This window comes from Notechis scutatus, chromosome Z, assembly GCF_049901735.1.
Source record: "Notechis scutatus isolate UNSWTSFEM ecotype Mainland chromosome Z, rNotScu1.2, whole genome shotgun sequence".
Taxonomy (NCBI): Eukaryota; Metazoa; Chordata; class Lepidosauria; order Squamata; family Elapidae; genus Notechis; species Notechis scutatus.
The window spans coordinates 25,329,860-25,350,779 of NC_142025.1; the positions used below are offsets into that span (position 1 = coordinate 25,329,860).

A 20,920-nucleotide genomic window follows, 5' to 3' on the forward strand; every position below is an offset into this window, starting at 1 on the left:
TAGCTGCCCTGCTTCCACTAGAAAATTGCTATCTCCATCCACAATAGCATATCCATTATGTCTTTTTCCTTCGATCACTCTAGATCAGGGGTGGGCAAACTTTTTGGCTCGGGGGCCGCATTGACTTTTAAAATTTGACAGACGGGCCGGGTCAGCACAAGATTTTTTGGGAATCGCCCCTCCTTCCCCCCCTCTTCTCCTCCTTCCCCTCCCCTCGGAGGCTCCCCTCCCCTCGGAGGCCCTCTGAGTCAGGAGTTGCTACCGCCGGCGTGGCTCCGCGCGGCTCCAGTCCCGCGTTGCCTCGGGAAGGGAAAGGCAAAAAGGAAGAGCCACGGCGGTGCTTTGCAACGGGAGCAGCGGCACTGGAGGCTCAGGCTCAGCGGCTCCTGGTTTTGCCTTTTCCTTCCCAAGGCAATGCGGGACTGGAGCCGCATGGAGCTGCGCCGGCGGTAGCAACTCCTGACAGCCCCAGACGGACACCTGAGTGGAGCCCGGGCGAAACTGCCTCTTGCTGCTGCCGGAGCACCGCCGGGTCGCCTCCTCCAAGCAACCTGCCTGCCCACCGGGCTTCCCCTCTGCCGCGCGGCTTGGGGCCAGGCGCAAGCGCCCGCGAGTTAAAAGGAAGCCGAAAGTTGCTGGGAAGTTGCTCGGGTGCTGGGAGCAGATTTTTAAAGTGCCGCCCGAGCAAAGTTTAAGCAGCCCGCCCACCTGCCGGGCAGAACCCTTCCGCTCCTCGGCGGGAAGACGCTCCAGCCTGCAAACTTTGCCTTTGCAAAGCCCTCGAAAACGGAGCAACTTCCCAGCAACTTTCGGCTTCGCTTTTAACTCGCGGGCGCTCGCGCCTGGCGGAGGGGAAGCCCGGAGCCTCCTCCAAGCAGCCTGCCCACCCGCCCGCCGGGCTTCCCTTCGCTGCGCGGCTCGGGGCCAGGCGCGAGCGCCCGCGAGTTAAAGGAAGCCGAAAGTTGCTGGGAAGTTGCTCGGTGCTGGGAGCAGGCTTTTAAAGTGCCGCCCGAGCAGGACCGCCAAGCCGGGAAACGGGGCACCAAGGCAGGGCAAAGCTCCACCAGCAGCGCGGCCTAGCTTTAGGTGGCTCCAAGCAGCCCGCCCCACCCGCTGGGTGGAACCCTTCCCGCTCTTCGGCGGGAAGACGCTCCAGCCTGCAAGCTTTGCCTTTGCAAAGTTTAAGCCTGGAAGCCCCGGAAAAAAAAGGGGGATCGGTGGGGACTCACCTTCAGAGAGGTCGCACTCGAAGGTGATTTCGAACTCCCAGCCGAGGCCTTTGCAAATTTCTTTTCTTTCCTACTCCAGATCGCTCCGCACTGTTTTGCAGCTTTGGGGGCCACGCGGCACAGGGCAATTACGCCACGCCCAGCGATTTTTTTTCAGGGGTGGGCCGGATTGGACAGACCAATGGCAGCGATTTTTTTTCAGGGGCGGGCCGCATTGGACAGACCAACGGGCCGGATGTGGCCCGCGGGCTGTAGTTTGCCCACCCCTGCTCTAGATGATCCATCATGAATAAATTATACCCCTGATTAAGAGGAGTTTCTTTAAGATCTTCTTGCACTTTAGTTTGCAAGTCAATGATTTCAGCACATTGATGTTCAGGTTCCACATTAGAATCAGTATTTCCACTCAAAAATTGAGCTGGATTTACTGAGTTGTCTACTACTAAAAGTAAATCATTTTTTCCCATCAGTATTGCTTCATAGCACAGGATCCTTGCGTCCTTCAGCCACAATACTGACCAGACTAGGATGCCTACTATAAGAGCTCCTCCAAAAGTCAATTTTCTGCTTTCTTCTACCACTATTTCAGTGGCAGCTATTGACTAAATACAGTTTGGCCACCCACAGCACACTGGATCTAACAATTTGGAGAGATAAGCCACAGGGTATCTTTTTCCTCCCCACTTCTGAGTCAAAATTCCTAATGTTGTTCCTTCATCTACATTTACAAATAAATGGAAGGGCTTTTCTAGAGAAGGGAAGGCTAATACTGGTGCAGTAATTAATTCTTGCTTGATGGATTGTATTAGGTTTTTCTCTTCTTCTGTCCAATGTAAATTTTCTGGTTCTTTATCAAGTAATTTACCATATAGGTCTTTAGTGAGGGTTGCATAGAAATTAATCTATAAATGGCAATACCCTACTAGACCCAAGAATTTTCTTAAGTCCTTTTTGGTTTTTGGTAGAGGTTGTGAAGTTATTCCATGTTTAGTGTATAACACTAAACCAAGCATGGGCATGTGGTATGGTGCTTAAGAGTATATAAGGATTCTGGAGGGCGGAGCTGGCGTCGCGACGATATGGCATGCGATCTTGGAGGTCTGAGATCGCTGGCGATATCTTTGCTCCTGGACGGTCCTATCGGATCTACACCATCCCGAAGAGACAGTGAAAGTGAAGAGCGCATCCTGACGATCCCAGGGATACCACAAAGTCCCTGGTAGATCCAGGAGAAGCTCTTCTTGCCAGCGGCAAAGAGGCAGCCATTAAAGCTGCTGAAGTTGGGTCAGCTCCGAAACGGAAGAGAACGAAAGAGAAAGTGTGCCGGTTTGGTGAGAACTTTTCTTTATTTAAAGATTTGAGAGGACACCCTAAGGAAAAGAAAGAATCTGTAAAAGTTTTGACAGAAGTGATTAAGCGGCGATTTTAAACAGGAATGTCAAAGTAATGGTTTTTTTTCCTCATTGCTGGATTTTCTATACACGATCTTGCATTTTGAAACTGGACTGTTTTTTTCGTTTACATCTATTTTTTGTTCTCCTTTTTGATTTTGTAATATTTTAGGCTAGAGGCTCCCTTTAGTTATTTCTTTTTTAAAAAATATCTTTTTCTTTTTTTAATTAATTCTTATTATATCTTGCTCGGAAAAGGAGGGGGAAAGTGAGAGCAAAGAAACTTTGTAACACTGCCAACTAGAGGCTTGAAAATATTCTATTTCCCTGTGACCAGACAAAGCTGAGAAAGAAAGAACTGAGACTCTTTTTCGAGGACATTGCTATTTGATAAGATAGAGGGAAGAGCATGGGAGAGTATTATTGCAGGTGCTCTTCTGGGTTTCTATCAACAGCTAGAGTCTGGTGTTGAAACCTAGTGGGGGGAAAGGTGATAAGTTTTTGGAGAAGAGAGCTATAATAAGAGCCTTGGATAATTAAACAAAGTGCAGTGTGCCCTTTTTACTTTTTCTAAGTTGTGCTATCCCTCCTCACCAGCTTTATTGTATTTCATTTTATCTTTTTTTCTTGTAGTAACTACAAGAAACTACAAGGTTTTTGGCTTTGTTGGAGCTTGTCTTTGTTTTTCTTTTTTCCTTTGGAAGTCCAATCTCTACGTTTGCTTTTTATTTTAAAGGGAAAGCCTTAAAAGCTTTTTTTTTTTTTCCTTTCTGGTATTTTTGTTTTTTCATCTACCTTTCTGGTTTATTCTCATGCACTCTTTTCTATTTGAGACCTTTCAATTGGATTAAGGTGTTGAAGAACCTGAAGAATTTTTCCTTTTCCTTTTTTTTCTTTCTGTTTTCTTAAGCCTTTTTCTTCATCTAACTATTGATTAGATTAAGGTATACAAGAACCTGAAGAAATTTTTTCCTCCCTTTTTTTTCTTTTTTTTTATCATTATTATTGGGCTTCTTTTTTCTACTATTTTTATTTGAACTATAATTGGTTACTTCACAATTGGATTAAGGTTTAGAAGAACCTGAAGATTTTGAATTGCTTAAAATGAGTAGGAAATTTACAGCTCCTGGTTCTTCAACTTCTACTTCTTCCTCTCCACCATCCGGCGGACAACATTTAATACAGACAATGTTAAAGCAAGAAAAAGAACAAGAAAAAGTGACTCTGCAGATGATTATGCAAGGAATTCAAAATATTCAAGCAAGATCAGAGAATATTGAAAAGAGAATAGAGAACATTGAACAAAGAACAGAGAACATTGAACAAAGAACAGGGAAAACCATGAAAAAGTGGAGAACATCCAACAAATGATGTTGAAGTATGATGAGAGATTCCAAAAAATTGAAGAAGAAGATAAACAAAGAGACAAGAAGATTGGAGATATTGATAATAGATTAACGGTGGTTGAACAAGATAAAAGTGGTATGTTGAGATGGGAAATGGATAGATCAGAATTCTATCTTAGATTCCAAAATGTAGAGGAAGAAAAAGGACAAAACTTAGCTGAGATAATGATAGAAATACTGGCTGAAGCTTTGGAAATAACTCAAGAGAAGATGATGGATGGAATAGATGAGGTTTATCGAGTTTTCACAAGATATGCGATGAGAAATAGCTTACCAAGAGAAATTCACATTAGATTTACAAAGAAAGCCATTAAAATGCAAATATTGCAAGTGGCAAAAGAGAAAACTTTGAAATATAAAGATAAGGAGATTGTGGTCTTGAAACAAATACCCAGAAGAGTGAGAGAGATGAGAAGAGAATACCGATTCCTGACTAAAATGCTACTTTAAAAAGAGGTGAATTATAGATGACTGATTCCAGAAGGTTTAATGTTCACATGGCAAGAACAGAGACATAGAATTGACTCAATTGAGAAAGCGGAATTATTTTATACAGAATTTTTTGGAGGGAAAGAGGAAGAGGCAGAAAAAGAGATGTCACTAATTGAATTCCAAGAGGACTGCCAAATGGTGACTGAAAAAGTAAAAGGTGCAGTAGGAGGAAACGTGGAAGCCAAAGAACAATGTGAACTAAGATCTATGAGAGCTGCTAAACCTAACTATAAAATATAACCATGGAAGAGAAAAAATTGGTTACAATTAATATAAATGGACTTAACTCAGCCATTAAAAGAAGGAAAACCTTTCACAAATTAGAGAAATTAAAATTTGATATAATTTGTCTACAAGAAGTACATATTAAAAAACAATATGAACAATTCTTAGTACAGCCAAAATTAGGGAAAATGTTTACTTCCTTGACACAATGTAAGAAAAGAGGAGTGGTTTTATATATTAAAGAGACCACCCCAGCAAAATTGATTTATACCGATGATGATGGAAGAATACTAATGGTGGAAATAATGGACAATAATACGAAAACACTCCTGATTGCAATTTATGCTCCAAATGACAAACAAGAAGAATTCTATAAAAAATTACATTATGAAAATAATCGAACTGGACTATGCTAATATAATTATGATGGGAGATTTTAATGGAATTGTAGACAATAAATTGGACTATACAGCACAGAAAACAATAAAGCAAAACAGAAAGACTCTCCCTAAATCTTTTTTTAAAATGGTAGATGAAATAAACTTAAAAGATACATGGAGAAAAAGAAATGCTAAAACTAAACAATACACCTTCTATTCAAATAGACACTTATTATGGTCCAGAACAGATATGATATGGATGTCAACAGAATTAATAACTAATATTCAAGAAATAAATATTGAAACAAGTACTTGGGCAGATCACAATCCAATGACAATTAAATGGAAAGGACAAAAAAGAAGATCTAGATGGACCTTAAATAATACTATTTTAAAGGAAAAAGACTTCACACAGTGGATGGAAAAAGAATTGGCTTTTTTCTTTAGAGAAAACAAAAAAGAGGATACATCAATTCAGAATGTATGAGATACAATGAAGGCATATGTTAGAGGCTTGATAATAGACTATACAAGGAAAAGGAATACTATGAAAAGACTAGCCTCTAAGGCCTTAGAGGATGACCATAAAAGACTGAAAAAGAGCTACAGAAAATGCCACAGAAAAAGGACATCAAGCTAAAAATGGATATAATTAAACATAAAATGGGTCAAATAGAAAAAGAAGAATTAGCACAGAAAATTTGAGGTGCTAAACAGAACTACTTTGAAGACGCAAACAAACCAGGTAGATGGTTAGCATATAAATTGAGAAAGGAGAAAGAATCAAGGAAAATATTGCAATTAATAGATGATCAAGGCCAAGTTTGCCATGGTAGTAAAGAGAAGAAGGAAATCATTCGAGACTTCTATGGGAAATTATATATGCAAGAGAATATTGATGAGGAAAGAGATAAACAGTACTTACAGAATGCTAATTTACCTCAGATACCAAAAGAGACTGAAAAAATGTTAGAAAGCAATATAACGATGATGGAGTTAACTGAAGCACTCAAGAAGCAAAATAATGGAAAGGCACCAGGCCCAGATGGACTTCCGGCAGAATTTTATAAAACATTACAAGAATAGTTGAATCTTCCATTGCTAGAAGTTATGAATGAAGTTATGTTAAAGAAGAAGATACCTAAATCATGGTCAGAAGCCTATATTACACTTATTCCAAAAGAGGAGGCCGACCCATTACAAATTAAGAACTATAGAACCATTTCTCTACTAAATGCAGATTATAAAATTTTTGCTTCAATATTGGCAGAAAGACTTAAAAAATATTTAAATAATTTTATCCATCCTGATCAAAATGGATTTCTGCCAAAGAGACAAATTAAAGACAATATGAGAGTAATCTTGGACACCTTGGAATACTACGAGGCACATCCTGAAAAACAAATGGCTCTGATATTCCTAGATGCACAGAAGGCATTTGATAATGTGAATTGGCGATTCATGTTATTACTGTTGGAACAGATGGGTTTTGCTAGAAAATTTATTCAAGCAATAGAAGCTATATACTATAAGCAGACGGCAAAGGTAATGATACAGGGAGAACTGACAGACTCTATCAATATAAGAAAAGGAATAAGACAAGGGTGCCCACTATCACCTTTGTTGTTTGTGTTAACTTTGGAAGTGCTAAACAGAAATATTAGAGATGAAAAGAATATAAAAGGAATGAAAATCAAAAAGGAAGAATTTGAGCTGAAAGCATTTGCAGATGATCTGGTTTTCATCTTAGAAGACCCTTTAGAAACAGCATCAAAATTGATAGAAAAGATAGAGACATATGGAAAGGTGGCTGGTTTGAAAATAAATAAAGATAAGACAAAGATCTTGACAAAGAATATGCTATCAAGACAAAAGGAAGAACTGGCAGACCTATTGAAAATTCAGGTCACGAATAAGATCAAGTACTTGGGGATATATTTGACAGCAAGATGTAGTACACTAAAAGAGAATAATTATATCAAACTTAAACAGCAGATAGCGCTAGATCTGGCAAAATGGGAAAATTTACAACTGTCACTAATAGGGAGAATTTCAACAATCAAGATGAATATATTACCCAGAATTTTATATTTGTTTCAAACAATTCCAATTAGGCTTGGAAAAGATTACTTTGAAGATCTAAATAAAATTGTGTTGAAATATATATGGCAAGGTAAGAAAGCGAGAATAAAGTTAAAACTTTTGCAAGATGCTAGAATTAGAGGAGGATTTGGTTTGCCTAATTGGGAGTTGTACTACCGAGCTACAAATTTGATGTGGGTTAAGGAATGGATAACACTAAGAAATACTAGATTGTTGACATTAGAAGGACATAATTTGTTGGGGTGGCATGCTTTTTTATGGTACAAAGGAACTAAAACACAGGGGTATTTTAGAAGACATTATATATGGGAGTCTCTGTGGTTAAACTGGGAGAAGATTAAAAGACAATGTTATTTGAAAATTCCAGTCTGGTTATCAACTATTGAAGCATTTTCGTATCCTATAATATACAAAAAGGAACAAACAGTTAGATATGGTGAAATATTGAATGAAAAGGGTGAACTTAAATCTATGCAAAAACTAGAGGAACAAGGTATAAAGATGAATTGGTTCTCATATGCGCAAATACATTCAAGGTATGATAAAGATTCTAAAACAGAAGGTTTCTATGATAAACTGACTGACTTAGATAAGATTTTGACAGGTACTGATGAAAAGGTGATTAAAAAATTGTATGGATATTTATTAGAAATTAGAAGAAGAACAAGTTAAAGAAACTATGATTGCTTGGGGGAAGAATTTTGGATATGGGATTGATTTAGAGAAATGGCAAAAATTGTGGTCTCAAAATTATAAAATGACAATGTCAACAGCATATAAAAAAAATTTGTATAAGATGTTTTACAGGTGGCATTTTCCCCCAACAAGAATACCAAGAATGTTCAAGAATAAATCCGAAAAATGTTGGAAATGTCATCAGACACCTGGCTCATATTACCATATGTGGTGGACTTGTGCGGATGCTAAAAAATACTGGACTAAAATCCACATGTGGTTGGAAAAAATGACAAAAAAACATATAGACTTGAAACCAGAGATATTTTTATTGGGAATTTTACCTGAAATATATAGTAAAGACTTGAAATACCTGATTGTAAATGTATTAATAGCGGCTAGGATTGTATTTGCTAAAAACTGGAAAAATGAGAAAATACCATCACAGGAGGAAATCATTAAGAAAATATTGGAATGTGCTGAAATGAGTAGATTGACATTTGAAATTAGAGAACAAGAGGATAAACAATTTTATGAAATTTGGTATCTTTTCTATCAATGGTTAGACAATGAAGTACAGTAATGAAATATGTAGACTTTTAGAAAATAATAAATATATAAAGATGTACTTCTTTCTTATTATATCTACAAAATGATTTTAGGATAGATTTGGGATGATAATATGAACTGTTATAAAATAAACTAAGTAAATTATGGTTATCTTGTAAAACATGAATGAATAAAAGTATAGTCAAATGATTAATAATGATGCTAAGGTATTACTTTTTGATTGACAATATGAGATTATATGTAATGTAATTGTAATTGAAGACTATGAAATGGAAGCACAAAACAATTTGTAAACCAACCGGCACACTGTCTGTACACCTATGGAAGATAGCTTGATGTTTTTATTTTTTGTTTATGTTTGTTTTTAAAAACCAATAAAAATGTTTAAAAAAAGCTTTCTTCTTTAATATCAGTTACAATGGTAGTTTGGTCAGAAAAGTTAAGTCCTTGGTGTATATAACTTAAAGATGTTCTAGCTGCCCCAGTGTCTTACTAAAAACCCTACAGATTCTTGTTAAGATCCCACTTGTACATTTATCAAGGGCTCTTGGTGGGATCTTAAAGACAATGGCCCCAATATCCCTAATCTAGTTCCAGATCCTGTCAGCTTTAAAATTCAGCTGTCACTCATCTTCTTTCTTCAGTATAGGACAATCTCTCCTAAAGTGTCCTTCCAGCCCACAGGCATAACATTTGGGTTTTGGTTTAGGTAACTCTCCACCACGTCCCGCTCCCCAGGCATGTAGAATGTCTCTGCCTCTCGCTCTATTTCCCCTTACACCTCATGTAGGAATGAATTCTCTCCCATATCCTAAAACATGGGAGGTTTCCTCTTTCTTTCTTTTTTTTAAAAAAATTAAATTTTATTGAATTTACAATTAAAAACAAATCAACAATACATACACAAATAGAAAAGGCAAAAAAAGAACAAAGGGGGAAAAAAGAGACGCGAGAAGAAAAGCAAAAGAAGGAAAGAGAAAGTAGAGAAAGTGAACAGTTAAAAACATTCTCATTTTCGACAGTTTGTAAGATCTTTTCTCTTCTTATTTTATATCATATACTCACATCTTATCCATATCTATATTTAAATTGCACTCCTATAAGTTTGTCCCATTCTTTTTTACTTTATAATATATATTCTGTTCCAAATCTTTTCCCATTCTGTTAATGTGATACTCCGTCCAACATTCCTACTCCAAGCTATCATATTCCCTTTGATTGTCTCTTCTTCTAATTCTACTTCCAGTAGGTAATTATAAAATTTAGTTATATTTTTTTTATTTGATCCTAGTAAAATTTTATCTAAGTGCTGAAGTTTGTTATAAATTCCGAAATCTTTATTATCTTGTTTATATCTACTATGAATTTGGAGATATCCCACTGAGGGAGGTTTCCTCTTTCTTTCTGTTTTGCTTCTTCCATGGTGTTAATCATGATCTTTGCTTTATGCTTCTGCTTCTCATCATCTCTTCTCACATATACTTTTTGAACGTCTTTTAAAAGGTCAGCTATGGATGTCAGCCCACCCTTCTGTTTTCTGTATCTGTTTCTGGATGTCAGGCCATGATTTAGTCACAAAATTAAATTTCAGGAATCATTCTCCTGTTTGAGCATCTGGGTCTATGCCTGAGTATTTTCTCATGTGATCTTTCAGTCTCTGCAAAAATGTAGTTGGTGCTTCATCTTTGTCTTGGTATATTTCGAAGGCTTTATTCAAATTTTGGTTTTTAGGTAGTCTCCTTTACTCCTTCAGTTATGATTTCTCTCAAGTCTTCCATGTGTCTCCTATCCTGTTCATTGTTACTCTGCCAATTAGGTTTCTGGAGAGCAAACTTCTGTTCCCTGGTAGGACCACCATTATTTCCAGTTGGTAGGTGTTTATTATCCCAGTATGTCATGGCTGCTTTTCTGATTAAACCTCTCTCCTCTCCAGTGATTAAACCTCCTTTCCTCTCCATTCTATTATTCATAATAGAATGTAATTCACTCCAATTATATGTATATTGGGTCCCTGGAAAATGTCTAATTGTTTTGAAACTCCTATTAGATCCTCCACTAATGATTTCAACTCTTTCTTAAAGACTTTCACATCATTACTGGTAAGTGGAGATTCCACATAAATTACCCGAGGTAATCCCTGTGCATCTGATCCATTAGGCCAGGGGTGGGCAAACTACGGCCCGCGGGCCACATCCGGCCCGTTGGTCTTTTTAATCCGGCCCACCGAAAATTGGTACAGAATTAAGGTTTGATGTGAATGATTGAATGATTGCATTCATTTGATTTTGACTTGTAATGACAGGCATTTCGACACCAGGTGGTGGCCCGTCTGTCAAATTTTAAAAGTCAATGAGGCCCCCGAGCCAAAAAGTTTGCCCACCCCTGCATTAGGCACTTCCCTTAAGGGAAACATGGGTCTCTTTGGGACCACTTTCTTTGGTCTAACATCTCTATCCTTTCCAGAAGGCATAGGAAACTATATTAGGTCTTTCTCACATTGTGCAATCTCTCTGCGCAACCCTGGACAGTTTCTCCTGAGTGTCCTTTACAGGTCTCTCCACACTCTAGATTTCTATTATCCTGTCCTGTTGCTCACCCACTGCCTGTTCCAGACTCACGTCACCTCCTTGGGTTTGTTCCTGGGTACCTACCACCTGATCTAGGGGTACCTGTGGATTATATGGTGGTGGTGGCAGATAATCAAGAGGGTCCCATTTCTTTAAAGTAACAGTCTTCCTCTGTGTCTGTCTTTGTCCTCTCTTACTGCAAAAGACTTTGTTCCAGGTATCCAGCACATGCATACTCTGATTCTTCCTGTGAATGCTTTTTGCCATTAACATATATATTTAATGCTTGGCATAATCAGTCTTCATAACTGCCATACTATGGCCAGAAGACTGCACTCCCTTTAATGGGGTAAACTGGCTACTCAAAGTAGCAGTACTGAATCATTCTTTTCTTGTTCTTATCCCTGGTCCTGACTGAACTTTTCCAGTGTTTAAGCATTACTCCTAAAGGGCTTTCTGGAGGAATGTTTGGATCCTCTGGGAACTCGGTTCCCTTTTTGTTTTTCTCTGGTTTACTCTGTTTCCCATCTTAGAAAACAAACTCTCTCATATTTTAATCTAACCACTTGCTTTGCTCTTCTCTGACTGCTTCCCTCTCAGGACAGCAGAAATGCAGATCGGAACTCCCTCTCACCCAGTAGTTTCACTACCTCTCATACATCTATCAATCAGGTCTCACAAACACAGAATATTTTCCAACTTTTTGCAAATAAGGGCTCATCAAAGGTGAATGCAGATCAAAGCATAGATTGGCATTTTATTCCTTACACAAGCACAAACCCATTTCCTATCCCTCCCCCTTTTCCTGTTTAAATCATGCACCTTATCCCCCTCCTCAAGCCCCCTTTTCTTAGAAATGATATTTTTTATTATTAAAGCACTCAATATATTCCCCCTGCCCTTTTTCCTGTGCTAGCTCCCAAAAGCACCTTTAAGCTTTTCCTGTTCAGTTTTTGCTTGTCTCTACTTGGGGTTACTGCTGGCATCTTGTTTGCGGTTTGACTTTTAATTCTGTACCTGTTAGAAGCTTTTTCCTGTAACAGTTACACAGACAGCTTATTTTCTTTTCTATTTAAAAGCATTTTATGCTAAGCATTTTTAGAAGCAATACAAACTCCATTTTGTTTTACAATTAATGATATGATTATCATTTTATTTATTTATATCAGTGTTCACTCACTTCAAATTTTAAACAACTGTTTCAATCCCATGGGGTATTACAAGTTCAAAATATTCTGAATTTATTTATTTATTTATTTATTTGATTTGCCAATTGTTTACAAGATAATAAGTATAAGTGAATACATAGTTGTGAATACATGAAATGGGTACATATAAGAAAAATAAAAGAATAAGAGAAACAATAGGACAGGGACGGTAGGCACGTTGGTGCGCTTATGCACGCCCCCTACAGACCTCTTAGGAAAGGGGTGAGGTCAATAGTAGACAGTCTAAGGTTAAAGTTTTTGGGGTTTGGGGAAGAAACTACAGAGTCGGGTAGAGTATTCCAGACATTGACCACTCTATTGCTGAAGTCATATTTCCTGCAATCAAGTTTGGTGCGGTTAACATTGAGTTTGTATCTATTGTGTGCTCTTGTGTTGTTATGGTTGAAGCTGAAGTATTCATTGACAGGTAGGACATTGCAATGTATGATTTTATATACCATGCTTAAATCAGACCGAAGACGGCGTAATTCAAGGTTTTCTAGTTCTAGAATTTCAAGTCTGGTGGCATAAGGTATTCTACAGCGAGTGGAGGAGTGGAGAACTCTTCTTGTGAAATATTTCTGGACTTTCTCAATTGTGCTAATATCAGATATGTAATGTGGGTTCCAGACTGATGAACTGTATTCGAGTATTGGTCTAGCAAATGTTTTGTATGCTCTGGTTAGTAGTGTGATATTACCAGAGAAAAAGCTACGTAGGATTAGGTTAACAACTCTTAATGCCTTTTTGGCTATGTAGTTGCAGTGGGCTCTAGCACTTAGATCATTAGAGGTGAGTATTCCAAGGTCCTTTACAGAGCTTGGGTCATCAACAACATCTTGACTATTCAGCTTGTATTTTATTTTCTGATTTTTTTTGCCAATATGTAAGACAGAGCATTTATTTGTTGAGATTTGAAGTTGCCATTTGTTTGACCATTCTGATACATAGTCGAGATCTTTTTGTAGGGTAGCAGTATTGTCTGTGGTATTGAACAGCTTTACATCATCAGCGAAAAGAACGCAATTGCTCTTAATATGATCGCAGAGGTCATTTATGTAGAGTATGAAGAGAGTTGGTCCTAGAACACTGCCTTGGGGGACACCACTATTGACAGGTACAGAGTTTGATAGGATGCTCCCAATTTTGACCATTTGTTGTCTGTTTGCCAGGAATGCTTCTATCCAGTTATTCAGTTGTCCAGAGATACCATAGGATTTTATTTTTAGGAGTAGTTTGTCGTGTACCACTGAATCAAAGGCTTTACAGAAGTCTATGTAGATTGCGTCTATTGCTTTGCCCTGGTCGAGTTGTGTCGTCCATATGTTTTTGCAGTGTAAGAGTTGCAGATTACAGGATAGTTTTTTTCTGAAACCAAATTGTTTATTGGAGAGTAGGTTGTTTGTCTCTAAGTGGAGGATGATGGATTGGTTAATAATTGATTCCATGACTTTACAGGTGACGCAGCATAAGGAGATTGGTCTGTAATTTTCAACTAGGCTTGGGTCTCCCTTTTTGAAGATGGGGATGACTGTGGCTTGTGACCATAGGTTAGGCAAGGAGCTGGTCCTGAAAGATTTTTTCAAAGATTATGCTTAGAGGTTTGGCTATGGCAGTGGATAGCTTTTTTAAGAAGTAGGCACATATTCAATCCGGTCCAATAGATAGAGATGGTTTTAGATTGCGTAGTGCTTTTTCAACATTGTCTTCTGTAAAATCGATATGTATTAGATCATTGTTGTTATCTGTGGTACGGCTAGGAAATACTGGGCATGATCCATTGCTGTTTACAAATACTGAGCCGAAGAATGTGTTAAAGAGGTTGGCTTTAATGGTGTCGTCGTTGCAGTCTTTACCATCAGGTCCTATCAAGGGTGGGATGGACCTTGAGTCTTTTAGTTTGTTGTTTACCAAATTGTAAAAAGCACGGGTGGAATTGGTGCTTAGAAGGTTTTCCTCTTGTTTAATGTGATAATTGGTGCATTCGGTCTTTATCTGGTGGCATAAATTTGAAACTTTCACATCCTTTTAATGAAGATGTTCCAATCTTCAGTTGAAACAAAGCATTCAAAAGAACAAGCAAGCACTAGTAAAAAAGATGTGAATAAAAAATAGACAAACAATTTACATGTATACTTATATTTGGTTGGTAGGTAAATGGAGGAGGGAGCATGATATTTACATCGAGAGATTACAAGATTAAATATTAGCAAAACACAATGAGGCATTAGTTCCACCAAAACCAAAGGAGTTACTGAGAGCAATACACCGCTTTTTACTTTTCCATTCTTGTGCTACTAATGGAACATAATTGAGATCAAATAGTGGCTCTGTCTGATCCAGATTTAAAGTAGGTGGCAAAATTCCATGGTAACAAGCTAAAGCAGTAAAAGCTGCCTCAATAGCTCCTGCGGCACCCAAGAGATGACCTGTTGCTCCCTTAGTTGAGGAGATTGCAAGAGCAGAAGCATGACCTTTAAAAAGGGTTTTGATAGCTTGATTCTCTGCAGCGTCTCCTAGTGGAGTGGAGGTGGCATGAGCATTGATGTATGTTACATCTTCCGGAAAAATTCCAGAATCTTTGATTGCTGCAGACATGCACCTTTGGAACAAAAAGGAAGACATTAGTTTATCGAATATGAGAAAGTTATTTCAGTCCATTGTGTGCCTCAAAATAATGAAACATGCAACACTGTAAGGATATAAAATGTCATATATGTAAATATGATTCTCTGGGATCCCATCTACTGCAATCCTGCACTGAAGATTAAGAAGATTCTCACCCAAACTAGGAAGTATGAAGAACTTCACAACACATCTGTTACAACTAAATGTTGAATTCTTAAGCTGGGTCTTTAAGACATGATTAGACACCCTTTTCTATATTATAATTTTAATTGAAAAATAATATTCCATAGTATGTATTGCCAGCTTGGTTGAAACTAGAAAATTAAGTTCTAGTGAACTGATAAATTTAATTATCTTGATTCTACAGTTGTGCTGATTGGCAGAATATTTCATCAAATGCTATGTCTCTCCTTAATTGTTATGTATCTTGGAGCTGAACAAACGGAAACAATTAACAGCAGTAAATGTAGTCTTTTTTAGGTAATGGGGAATCATTATTTTAAGAATGGATAAGATAGATTCATTTAATTTTTATGCAATAGTATCATGTAGGTACCGTATAATTCATAATTATCTCATTTACAATGAGCTAGCATGATTGTCCCATGATTATCTCCAATAATCATAATAGTATTTAAAATGGCTTTATCTGAATTTAAAACTATGTCAGTTTAATATCCTTCCCTAAAGAAAAAGCTCTGCTTTACACTTTAATACTTTCACCAAATTCTGAAAAAACAGGTATTAAGCTAACAATTAGTACACTGGGTCAGCTGTTTTTCAATTGCTTTTTAAAAATGAAACTGTTATTTTGCATAATAATAAATTTGGAAATGTAACTATGCAGTGATATAAAGCCTCAGAAGCAGGCAAATAAAGGAATAAAAATGTTCCATTGATCAATATCAAAAACATAGGAAAAAGAATAGATGTCTCAGTAATAAATGTACTAGTGCAAACCTAACTTTTATATGGAAAGACATGTTTTCAAAGTGTGATCACAAAAAAGGCTCTTTACCAGTGTATCACTTACATAATCTTACAGGAAGTCACCTTAAAGGAGGGCTGTTGGTATCCATGCCATATCTGACTTTATCCTGGGAAGATGGGTGGTCACCAGAATTTGTCATTGGGCAAATAACATGAATGCAGAGTTGCACCTGGTGACTAGTTCAAATGATTGTGAAATGGTAGCCAAGGTTAACCCAGCAAAGTAACTTTGCTTTTAGGGTAAATAGCAAGTCACAGTATCTGCTTATGACCATGGCAGTGCACCATTGTGTTTGCCAGCAGTCCCAAAGGTGCTTTTTCAAGAGGGAACTGATTACAGAAAGTCCAATTGATTCTTGAAAAAGCATATTTGGGGATAACCACTACCTGGATGACTGAGAATCTCCAGACGCTCTTTGCCAGCAGGCTCTTCACAAATGGTGACACATATATATGCACACACACACACACACTCCACCGCCGCACGCAAAATTGGTAAACAAATTTCTCAATTATCTAATGTTCCCATATAAAAGACCTCTGATCAGCCAGAAAGCAAGCTATTCCTACATTATGAAATTATACCAATGATTTATGATAATAGGTTACCTCGAAGCTCCATCTCCATTTGGATCAGGTGCTGTAATGTGGCAGGCATCAGCTGAGAGTCCATAGCCTAAAATTTCTGCATAAGGTTTGGCTTCTCTCTGGATAGCATGCATGTATTCTTCCAAAACCAAAACTGCAGCACCTTCTCCCATAACAAATCCTTCTCTTAGTGGATGGAATGGACGGCAAGCTTTTTGAGGGTTAGAGTTAAAGCTAGTGCTCAGAGCCCGAGCTCTGGCAAATCCAGCCAGAGACAATGGGCTAATACAAGCTTCTGTTCCTCCAGCCAACATCACATCAGCATCACCATGAGCTATAAATCGAAAAGAGTCTCCAATGGCATGTGTTCCAGTGGTACAAGCGGTGGACACAGCATGGTTTGGTCCTTTTAATTGATATTTGATACTAATATGACCTGCTGCCATATTGATCAAAATCTTTGGAACAAAAAATGGGCTGACCTTGTTGTAGCCTTTTGTTTTGAATGTCGAGGCTGTATCAGAGATATCTTCCAGTGGAACCATTCCCATTCCTATAGCCACACCAGCTTTCAAACTATCCTGGTCAGATTGCGGAGACCAACCAGAATCTTTTAATGCTAGATCAGCAGCGCCTATGGCCATGATGGTGGCAGAAGACATAGCTTTGCTGTCTGATTTTGTTATAAAATTTTCTCCATGGAACTGACCTTTATCAACCCCTTTTGGCACGCATGCAGCAACTTTACAAGGAACAGAAGCATATTCTTCTCCTTCAAGGGCAACAATCCCACAATTTCCTTGGAGAAGATTGTTCCAAACCAACTGGGTTCCAACACCAAGAGGAGATACTAATCCTATACCTGTGACAACAACCCTTCTTCGACCATGAATTAACCTAGTACATCTTTTATTGATATTTAGATATTGCTGTACTTGTGAACTTGGAAGGTAGAGGCTTGTAGCTCTTAATACAGTTCTCAAGTGCTGGAGAATCATCACTGTACTACTTCAGAGTTTATTCCTATGAGGGGAGGAAAATAAAATTATTATTTACAAGTTTTCACCATGGGTAAAGTTTGTATTTTTTTATAAAAGTCAAAAAATTATTAATATACCAAACATGCAAGATATATTATGTAAATTTAAGTAAAATGAAATAAATAGTTCCTATAATCTAATTTTCAAGCCTAATTGAAGAATTTATGATTGCAATTTAAAAACAATTTTCTAGTATATTCCAGAGTTATTCATAAAATTTGCAAGAAATGACTCTTTGGTCATACTAAATTCAATGTAATGTAAATTCAAAAAGTAATGCATTAAATTCAAAAATATATGCAAGGAAATTTTCAAAATTTAAAGTGTTTACTGTTATCTTTCTTGTAAAGTGTTTACTACTACCTTTCTTGTAAATGTTTGGAAGTAGAACAAAACTTTGGCTTTGTAGGAAAATAAAGTAAATAAAATAATCTGAAAAATAACTCACTATGCCATAATTTTGTTATATATACTACAATACACTTTAGCTTGGAAGCAAACAGTGTCAGGCTTGATTAGTGATTCTATGGGAAACCATCAAAGACTATCAAGCCTGGAAAATAGACTCAGAATTTTTTCAAAAGTCCTAGAAAACTGTATGGATCTATTAAAATAATTTTTAGTCAGCAACATCAAGAACACGATGCAGTAGCTAACTTCATAAGCAATTTGGTTCACATCCCTGATTTGCACTATATAGTTCTCATATGTATTCTGTTTCCTCCCCTTGGGTGTGGGGGACAATAGCCATTTCCCCTCCCCAAAAGGAAGGACAGGAGTACATAAGAGCTGGAATATGTCCATAAAGACTTTTTTATTGACTGGAATGCTATATCTCCTGCTTAAGCACAGGCTTGGACTAGAAGACTCCCAACATCTCTTCCAACCCTATTATTCTATGTTCTTTCTGTTTAACAGACTCATATAACACATAACCTGTTTTCAGAGGTCTTCTCACTGCCTACAGCATATTTGTAATATGATTCTACTCTTTAAGAAACAGAAGTATCCTCTTCAGCATATAGAAAAAGAGATCAGCTATCCAAAATCAGAGACAATCTATATCCTTACTATTGTTTTACTTTATAATCACTGACAAATCCTTACAAGTATTTTGTGCCATTACAAGTCTTTTAGTTTGGGGCCTATATACATATGATATACATTCCATTTTAATGGTATTGCATAGAAAGTCTAAGTAATCCTGTGACCCTATTGATGTTGCTGGCCTATAGTTCTGCAAAATTTGGAGAACTCCATATTTTGTCATTTCTTGTGGTAATACAATGTAGATAGATTTAATTCCAGATCACCAAAATTCAACTGTATGAGCAACAATTTACTGTACTAGAGCTAAGCTATAATGAACTTGGCAGAACTTGCAAGTTTCACTTTCAACTAATACACAATTTCTCAGATATAGAAGTAACTCCCATAAAGGTAAGCGAGATTTAACTTTACAGGAAAATAAAAATACATCATTTAGCATTTTTCTATGAATATTAATATTAAAATGCATGCTTAGGATGGCAGTGCATATGCATCCAGTTGAGGCTTGTTAGCATGCAATTATATAACTGCCTTGTCTCATTCACCAAAGGGATCTAGGTGATAGTGTTCTTTATTTATAAAACATCTTGATTTCCCTTATCTTTTTTCCTCTTATTTTCTTGAAAGAAAAAACATGGGAACAATGAGGATAAGATCCATAGTGCTTTTTAATTAAAGCTGCCAAATCTGAATTACAAAAGCCGGAAGAGCACTAGGTTACAGAAAAGTTTTCTTGTCTTCTAGTTACTGTCTGGATTCTGCAACATATATCAGGCAGACATAAAAGATACTAGCATTACCAAAAATAAATTACTCGAAAGCGTTATAGGGTTACCATATCTGGAGATGTGAAATCCAGACTACACTAATTGGCAACAAAGAAGTGTTATTTTGCGGTCAGTGCCATTCAGTAGCTCGGATTTCTGTTGCCCAGCGTCGGCAAACCTTCAAGAAGTCGACAAGTAAGGTTCGGGAAATCTATCAGGCGGTGTGGATGTGACAATGTAGCTGTTGCGCGTGCTCATAACGGAGGGGAAGCGGTCCTATTACACGAATGAAGGCGTCATTGCCATCCTTTTCTGAGTCACTATAGTCGGCGCCCCATTTAGACGCATGATAGTCTGAGTCAGCAAGATTTAGAATTGAATGCGGGCGCGGGCGCCGCGAAAAATAAGTTTCTGTTTTCTCTCTCTCTCTCAGACTAACAGTAGGCAAATGCCATTGCACTGGGATAGTGGCCGCGGTGGAATGTGCCACTACAGCGCTCTCGCGAGCATTAAGTGACCTGTCCCAGAATTCTAGAGAAACGTTTTTAGAGGCCTCGGGGTTGCTGCTCAGGTGAGAAGAACGGACGGGCCCGCCAAACAGGAGGTTTTTCCGTGAAGGTCGTCGGGATGGGACTTCCCTGGGTATATGTTAAAAAAAGAAAACGGTTCTGAATCGGGGGCGTAACAGTTGTTTTTAGTGTCGCGGGCGGGTTACTAGTTGAGAAATTCAGTTGCACAATTTCCTGTTTTTGTGCTCGTTCAATTGCAAATTAAACTATCCTGCATCTGTTTAAGGAGAAAGAAGTCACCATTAAGATCTGCATTGTATACAATACAGCACTGCTGAGGCATTACTAGTTTATCTGTACATTTGTTCAGCGTACTACGAAGCTGCATTCCAGCAACTCCCATTATATTGTGGAAAAGACTAATCTCTTATAGTAGCTTCTTTCTGCCAGGTAGATGAATTTAAAACAAAGATGCACCCTGCTATTTGTTCTGTCCAGGCATACACAAATTTGAGAGCTGGGGAGAACCTCTGGGTAGGCGCTGAATGCATATTCTCTCCACAAATAATGTTTGTGTTTCAGATTGAAGAGCAAAGTGGTTTAGTATAATTGGAGTTGCAATAGAATTCATTTTAAAAATTAAGCATGTAAAGCTAACTTGGGAGCTGTAATATCACAATAGAAAAACAAGAAAGAAATGCAGCTACCTGGAACACATTAACGAGCAGGTTAAAATTACAGGATAAGATTGGAATAATATGCCCCTGGGCATTTGGGGCAGCTCCCTTGTTGGTTAGAAATTACATTATTAAATTACATTGATGGCCAATGCATCAGGTGTACCAGATTTGGAAAGGGTATTGTTAAAACGTGTGAGTCTCAAAATATATTAAAAATAAAACTATCAAGTTCCAAAGAACCAAATGAAATTGGTTCAATACTCATTATCATCCAAATTTCTGAACTGTTTGATTACATAAGGAATACTTTTTACATTACTCCCTTCTAGTTTTGTGTAGCACAAAACATATTTGAATGGGTTAACATTGAGAATTCCAATTAATTCTTAGGGTTAGAATAAGTTCTGGTTAAGAAGCATTAA

At 37.7% G+C, this 20,920-nt stretch overlaps 2 protein-coding genes across 6 annotated transcripts in view; one reads left to right on the top strand and one right to left on the bottom strand.

Annotated features, from left to right (window-relative positions):
* Positions 1 to 14,369: 14,369 nt before the first annotated feature.
* On the bottom strand, positions 14,370 to 19,802 carry OXSM (3-oxoacyl-ACP synthase, mitochondrial). Its single transcript, XM_026688448.2, has 3 exons — positions 19,378 to 19,802; positions 16,474 to 17,475; positions 14,370 to 14,848 (listed from the first exon to the last, which is right to left on the bottom strand). Exons 2-3 carry the CDS (start codon positions 17,448 to 17,450, stop codon positions 14,446 to 14,448), a joined length of 1,380 nt encoding a protein of 459 aa, XP_026544233.1. The 5' UTR covers positions 17,451 to 17,475; positions 19,378 to 19,802; the 3' UTR covers positions 14,370 to 14,445.
* The window catches only part of NGLY1 (N-glycanase 1), a 37,194-nt gene continuing 35,934 nt past the window's right edge, over positions 19,661 to 20,920 (top strand). For 4 of the 5 annotated variants that reach the window (XM_087945166.1, XM_087945170.1, XM_087945168.1 and 1 more), the window contains exon 1: positions 19,661 to 19,880. The gene's annotated coding sequence lies outside the window, so the exon portion shown is untranslated. Of the gene's footprint in view, positions 19,952 to 20,920 lie in introns of all 5 variants that reach the window. The other variant, XM_087945169.1, reaches the window with a different exon arrangement.

Excerpts from the sequence above, each read along its gene's own strand:
- OXSM (XM_026688448.2), bottom strand. The coding sequence starts at position 17,450 with ATGATTCTCCAGCACTTGAGAACTGTATTAAGAGCTACAAGCCTCTAC. Across the intron at positions 14,849-16,473 it reads AATGGAGATGGAGCTTCGAG|GTGCATGTCTGCAGCAATCA; the intron begins GTAACCTATTAT and ends TTTGTTCCAAAG.